This window comes from Nicotiana attenuata, chromosome 5 (assembly GCF_001879085.1).
Source record: "Nicotiana attenuata strain UT chromosome 5, NIATTr2, whole genome shotgun sequence".
NCBI lineage: Eukaryota > Viridiplantae > Streptophyta > Magnoliopsida > Solanales > Solanaceae > Nicotiana > Nicotiana attenuata.
This window is the reverse complement of record NC_031993.1, coordinates 1,559,150-1,566,035: the sequence shown is the minus strand read 5'-3', so window position 1 is coordinate 1,566,035 and position 6,886 is coordinate 1,559,150. Positions and strand designations below refer to the sequence as shown.

General features: G+C 41.9%; 1 protein-coding gene across 1 annotated transcript; it reads left to right on the top strand.

The window, feature by feature from the left end:
* LOC109225159 (alternative NAD(P)H-ubiquinone oxidoreductase C1, chloroplastic/mitochondrial) lies at positions 4,184-6,659 on the top strand. Its single transcript, XM_019389743.1, has 2 exons — positions 4,184-4,362; positions 4,866-6,659. The coding sequence occupies exon 2, from the start codon at positions 4,881-4,883 to the stop codon at positions 6,483-6,485; it is 1,605 nt and encodes a 534-aa protein (XP_019245288.1). The 5' UTR covers positions 4,184-4,362; positions 4,866-4,880; the 3' UTR covers positions 6,486-6,659.

The window sequence follows — 6,886 nt, the reverse complement described above, 5'->3', positions numbered from 1 at the left end:
TTCTGCCTTACATGTGGCCTTTGCAAGCTTAGTGGCCAACCGAACCTCGAGCTCCTCAATTTTCTTGGCTTGGGCCAAGCTCTCCTCCTTCATGCTTTGGAGTTGACGTTCGGCCGAAGATAGCTGGGCCCGAGCAGTGTCTTTCTCCGAGGAAGGCGGTCCATGTTTTGCTTCCACTCCAAGGTCTCCGCCTCCTTCATCTTAGACTCCTCGCGAAGTTGCTCGATCGTTTTTGGCCTTCTACTGAACCTGCAAGATTGAAGTGTTAGTCGTCATCTTCGGATTAATAAAATGCGCCTCCAAAAAATTACATTACCTGCTCAATCAGGTCGGTTTGCCCTTTGTGAGTTATTGCCGATTCAGCTCGGAGGTCCTTGATCTCCTCTTCTTTTTGCCCAATGAGAAGTTTTAGGGCACCCCTCTCCTCCGTAAGCCTTTTACGCTCAGCCTCACACTGGTCCAGCTCTGCCTAGGATTTAAAAACACTTCCCGATGAAGCGTCAAGGCCTATGAAAAAAGAAAGTCAGGCAAGAGGAAACGGAGGCAAAAGTAATACCGATAAAGGGAGCTAAGGCTTACCTGACTCAAGAGTCGATGGGCCTTATCAAAGATGCTCGACGCATCACCCAGATTGGAAGCATCTTCGACTCGCGTGAAGCAACCTTGGAAAAGGTCCCCGCCTTCGTGGGCCATTCCCACATCGGGGGTCTCCATGGCTTGGGCTTCCTGAATTTTCCCCTCGAAAAATGAGGGGAGGGGCGGTGAATTGTCAACATTTATTGCCCCAAGCGGGTCACTTGGAGCGTCCTCTTCATTTTGAAGGGCCTCAGAACTGGCCCCTTCAGGTGAGACCACCGGTTGCCATCACGACGGGAGGCATCTTCGGCCTCCGATGACTGCTCGGGCCATCTTCCGAGATCCCCTCTGTCCAAGGCTGAACCTCTTCGTCATCACCGGCTCAGCAGCCTTTGGGACCTCGGCGCTCCGCTTTCGAGCCACCAGCTCGTAGTCAGCATCTTCTTTTTCCTCTTCTTCATCTCGTAGCTTCTGAACTACACACGCAGGCAGGGCGGCGGTATCTTTATTTGACCTACGAGACGTGCTCTTCTTAGGCTTTGGAGTATCGGAGGGCGAGACCCTTTTCCTCTTCATATCCTTGGCCGGTTTCGGGGCCTCCTCCTCTTCCTCAGACGAGGGCCTTATGCTGTAATTATCCCCGAGACTTGTATAAAAGAAATCAAGTAGAAGTAAAAAAGAGACATTTCAGAGAAGAGCGTCAAACACGTGAAAAACAACTTACCATAATTTTTGGCCTCCCATCGGCCCCTTGCCAAGTCATGCCACGAGCGCTCGACATATGAATAAGTCGATGCAAGTTTCCGAACCCAGCCCTCAAGGTTCGGAATTGCACCAGGCACCCAAGAGACCGCTGTATCATAGGAAGGAACATCGATGAGAAAAAGCAAAAGGAACGAAACAGTAAATAAAGGTCAAGGGTGGGGTTTGTACTTACGCTTCATGTTCCACTCTTCGGTGAAAGGCATCTTCTCGGCCGGGATTATATCGGAAGTCCTTACTCGGACAAACCGGCCCATCCATCCTCGGTCTTTGTCCTCGTCAATGCTCAAGAACAGCACCTTGGTGGCTCGACGCTGAAGCCTTATTAACCAGCCTCGATAAAGACAGGGGTTGTATAGTCTAATAAGATGGTCGAGGGTAAAGGTCATCCCTTCGACCTTGCTTACAAAGAATCGAAGCAAAATGACCATACGCTAGAAAGAGGGATGGATCTGGCCCAGGGTTATTTGATATTGGCGGCAAAAGTCGATGATAACGGGATCGACGAGGCCCAGCGTGAAAGGGTAAGTGTAGACACTTAAGAACCCTTTCACATAAATAGTGATGTTCTCCTCGGGGGTCGAGATCACCACCTCTTTGTCTTTCCAGTGGCAATCTTTCTTCACTTGCTTAAGGTCGCCCTCAGTTATCGAGCATATATATCTCGACATTGGCTCTCATCGGCCAGGGACCAACGAAGGTTTCTCAACTTTGAAATTGGATGTGAGATTGCACACCCCGGGATCACATTCCTTGATGCGTGGCTCCATCGGCGTTTTATCGCCGGCCGGCTGCGATGAAGAAGCTTTCTCCTTTTGAGGAACGGTTTTTGATGTTTTTGCCATTTTGGTATAGATTCAGAGAAAGAAGAAGGTGAGATTTATAGTTTTGAAAAAAGATTGGTAACGAGGCCTAGAAATTGTGCAAGAACGGAGGGGTTAAATAAGATGTGAAGAGCTTTGAAGACTTGCAGAAAAACTTGAAAAACTCAGAAGGATTTGGAAGATTAGTACAAGAAAATTTCAAAGTAAAGTTTAAAGAAGTAAGAAGAAGACCTATTTAAGGATTTACGGTGACGGTTCAAAGGCACTAGTGGCCGACCATCAACTGATGCTAATTAATGATCTTGGGAACCGTACCGACACGACGCTTCGGTCGTTTCTATCGCTTATGTCACGAGAGTGACTTCATAATTGGTCTAAGTATAAAATCGAAGGCTTGGTTCTTTTCATCTTATTTCACTCCAAGAAACGAGGGGACTATCTGTATACGGTCAAAATCGGACTTGCTCGATTTTGCTATTTAATCGAGACCAGGGGATCTCGTCGAGGGTCGACCTCGTAATGGATCGGGCTATAGCACGAAGACAAGGTGCTGAGTTCAAGAATCGAGGTGCCCATCAAGACCGAGGCCAGCAACAATCGACACTAAGTATGACCGACTTCGAGTGAAGTGCAATAACGGAAAGGCGAGATATCCGTAACCGGTCGAAGATCACGGCGGAAATCCCGGAACAGATCAAATCAAGGGCGGTTATTTGTACCAATCATGGGATTTACTTCCGTAATTAGAATTGTACCATAATTAGGATTCCTCTAGTATATAAAGGGGAGTCCCCCTCATTTGTAAACACCTTACGTTCACGAATGTCAAAGCAATATAATATTTCTCAACTTACTTTTTTGTTCATCAGCATATTGTGTCTTTAACTATTCTTGCATAACTAGCTCAAGGGTGTCCGAGCTCGAGAGCTCTGTCCAAACACTGGTTTGCTTTGTATTATTGTCTATTGGCATCACTTATCTTTACGTTTATCAATTGGTATTATGTGAAATCACATATACTTCAAACCACATTATAAGTTTAATTGTTATCCAAATTTTAGAGTAAACAACTTTAGACTCGAATTTTGAAATTTTAATTTTAATAGTTTAAACTTCAAACTAGTTCAAAATAGTTTAGTTTAGGGTAATAAGAACCTTGCATAGTTAAAGGTCATAATGAGTAATTTTTAAAAGCTTGGCTAAATACTAATATTGCTCAAAAATATTTTTTAAATTAAGTAATCAAATACAACCTGCGTCTCACCAAAAATACTTTTTTTTGTAAAAAAAAAAATATTTCTCAAAATAAGCTGATTTAGCTCTCATTTGGCCATAGATTTTGGCTTCATTTATTCAAAAAAAAAAAAAATGAAAATGTTTTGTTTATGAAATATGATCATGTTTTGAAATAAAAATTCAAAAAATTTTAAGCTCCCAAAAACTGGATAGTTTTTTGGTGGAATTTTTTCATCCACTCTATCTTTTCTTCAAATAAAATGCATGTACAAATACAACTTCAACTTTCAAAAACTATTTTTCAACACAACTTCAAAAACTCTTTTTTCAAGTTTCAATCAAATTCAGGGGCGAAACTACGCTTTGGTAAGAGTGGTCAATTGACCACCCTTTGTCGGAAAATTATACTGTGTATATAGGTAAAATATCATGTTTTTTGAGGTACATAACATATACTGAATACTCTTTATCGAAATTTGTTTTACTACTTTCAAATTTGAACACCCTTGAGGAAATTTTTGACTCCCGACTGATCAAATTTATGTGCGATGAATCTTGAACGTTAGATTAACGTTAGTTAAATCGGTCCCAACGTTGGATGAATCTTGAACAATTGAGCTGGGATAGTAGGTAGAACGTCCCACGCGCCAAAACATGGAACCACATTTGCACCTAGGGATACAAAATTGGTTAATTAAATACCTTTTATCAAAAATTATAAGTCAAATATTACTTTATACAAATATAGTAAATCTTAAACACCCAACACATAATTGAAACAGATGAGTGGTGACCCAGCGGCCAACGGTGAAGGATGTCAAAATGCCATAAATTCTTTTGGAAAAAAAAAAAAAAAAAAACACTTTCGCCACTGCTCAGCAGGCGCAACTCGCCATAACCTCTCGAGTCTCGCCGTCGCCGGACACTGTGAAGCTGGTTTGATTCTCCGGCAGTCTCCGTTGAGGTTCGATTTCTATTCTCTCTTTACGGAGAGAGTATTGGTTCATCTTGCATTTCGTAGAGAACCTCATAGTAATATGTAGATTCAATTTGATGGCTACTTATTGAAATTCCTCTTTTTTCCCTTTACTTGTTCGCCACAAAAAAGAGGAAGATCGAATGGATAAATAAATTTTTAGACGGTTGTGTAGTGCTTTATGTAAAAAGAAAACCATTTAGTGCTATTTCCAATAAGTCTATCATAAATATATTCCAGGAGATAAAACCTCGTTGAGTATACTTGTAAAATATATTTGAATTATGCTTTCACTAGTAGATTTTCCTTTGTTGATTTATATTGTTAGTTCTGTTACAAATGTTTTTTCGACTTAGCAAAATGTTACTTAGTTTGATTTAAAATTATCAGTGCACTCATTCACCGAAGAAATTTTGTATTTACTTCCTCAAAGTTTGAACAACCTTAGCAAAATTCCTGACTTGGCCACTGTTTGCACCTGCTACTATCAGATATCAATTGCTTCAATGGAGTGTGCTCTTGCATGTTCTGCTTCAGCGACAATTGCACTAGTCCGCTGCTGCCAAATGCCATGGGGAAAGATACGTTCACCTAAGTTACCCATGATTTGGAGCAGTTCGTCGCGTTCTGGTAGCTCAAAGAGGAATAGATCACTGCGCACTGTTGCCTTGAGTGCCACCGCAGGATTCGGAAGTACCATGGAAGCTCCTGCAGCCGATGCTCCACGTCTTAATTATATTTGGCCTGATAACAAGCGGCCAAGGGTCTGCATAGTAGGTGGTGGATTTGGAGGTCTTTATACAGCATTGAGGTTAGAATCACTTGTTTGGCCTGATGGCAAGAAACCACAGGTAGTCCTCATAGACCAGTCAGAACGCTTCGTTTTTAAGCCAATGTTGTATGAACTTCTCTCTGGAGAAGTTGAGACATGGGAAATTGCTCCACAGTTCTCAGACTTGCTTGCCAATACCGATGTGAGGTTCCTCAAAGACAGGGTAAAATGCCTATATCCATGTGACCATTTAGGAACTAATGCACCTACAGCAGGGACTGTTCATCTCGAAAGCGGTCTCCTAATAGAATATGACTGGTTGGTCCTTGCTATAGGAGCTGAGGCCAAACTTGATATTGTACCAGGTGCCGCAGACTATGCCTTGCCATTTTATACCCTAGATGATGCTCTTAGGGTTGATAAAAAGCTAAAGGAATTAGAGCGCAAGAACTTTAGTAAGGACTCTGCAATACGAGTAGCAGTGGTTGGATGTGGTTATGGCGGAGTTGAGTTAGCTGCCACGATATCAGAAAGGTTGCAAGAAAAGGGAATTGTACAAGCAATTAATGTTGAAAAGACAGTCTTGCCAAATGCTCCGGCAGGAAATAGGGAAGCAGCACTAAAAGTACTTTTGTCTAGGAAAGTTCAACTTGTACTTGGTTATTTTGTCCGGTGCATAAGAAAAGCAGTCGAGTCTCAGACCTCTGATGCTGAATCTAAAAGCACGGACTCAGCAGCTGATCATTCTGAAAGCGTTATACTTGAATTGCAGCCTGCTGAAAGGGGCTTAGAGGGTCAGATAATAGAGGCAGATATAGTTTTATGGACTATTGGATCTAAACCACTACTTCCTGAGTTGGAACCTAGTGATGAACCTTACGACATTCCTCTGAATGCTAGGGGACAAGCAGAAACTGATGAAACTCTCCGTGTCAAGGGTCATCCTCGTATATTTGCTGTTGGTGACTCTTCTGCGTTAAGGGACGAAAATGGGAAGGTGCTACCAGCTACTGCACAGGTTGCTTTCCAGCAAGCAGATTTTGCTGGTTGGAATTTGTGGGCCGCAATTAATGACCGTCCACTGTTGCCTTTTAGGTATCAAAATCTAGGTGAGATGATGACTCTTGGCAGGCATGACGCTGCTGTTTCACCAAGTTTCACTGATGGACTGACCTTGGAAGGTTTTGTTGGTCATACTGCAAGAAAAATAGCCTATTTGATCAGATTACCAACTGATCAGCACCGCGTGAAAGTAGGAATCAGTTGGTTACTGAAGTCCACAGTGGATTCTGTTGCAACAGTACAGACAATGCTCGCTAAAGCTCAATCAGGATCTTAGATCAACGGGTTCCTGGTTAGGAACACAACTTTAGAAATTCTGTATAGTATTGTTGAGAAAAACTGTTTTAAGTTGCACAAGCAATCTAATCAAGATGTTAAATTATGTAGTTACTTGGTGAGATTATTTAGTATTGAAAAATTGATAATAAATTAGAAATGTTTTTTTACAGTTGTTACCGTGAGTTGAGCTTAAAGAAAGACGTGATGGTTCATATAGCCATAGCCGGCCCTAAATTGTTGGGACTGAGGTATAGTTGTTGTTGTTTAGCTGTTTACTGTTGGTACTGTGAAAAGCCGCAATCTTATACATGAATTATAATGGTTCTTTGGATAGTTTTGAAAAGAAAAAAAAAACCTCGAGCAACTGTGTAAAGTTTTTACTGCATACAAAACATTTGT

Bases quoted from the DNA above. Each gene is read 5' to 3' on its own strand.
- LOC109225159 (XM_019389743.1), top strand. From the start codon at position 4,881: ATGGAGTGTGCTCTTGCATGTTCTGCTTCAGCGACAATTGCACTAGTC.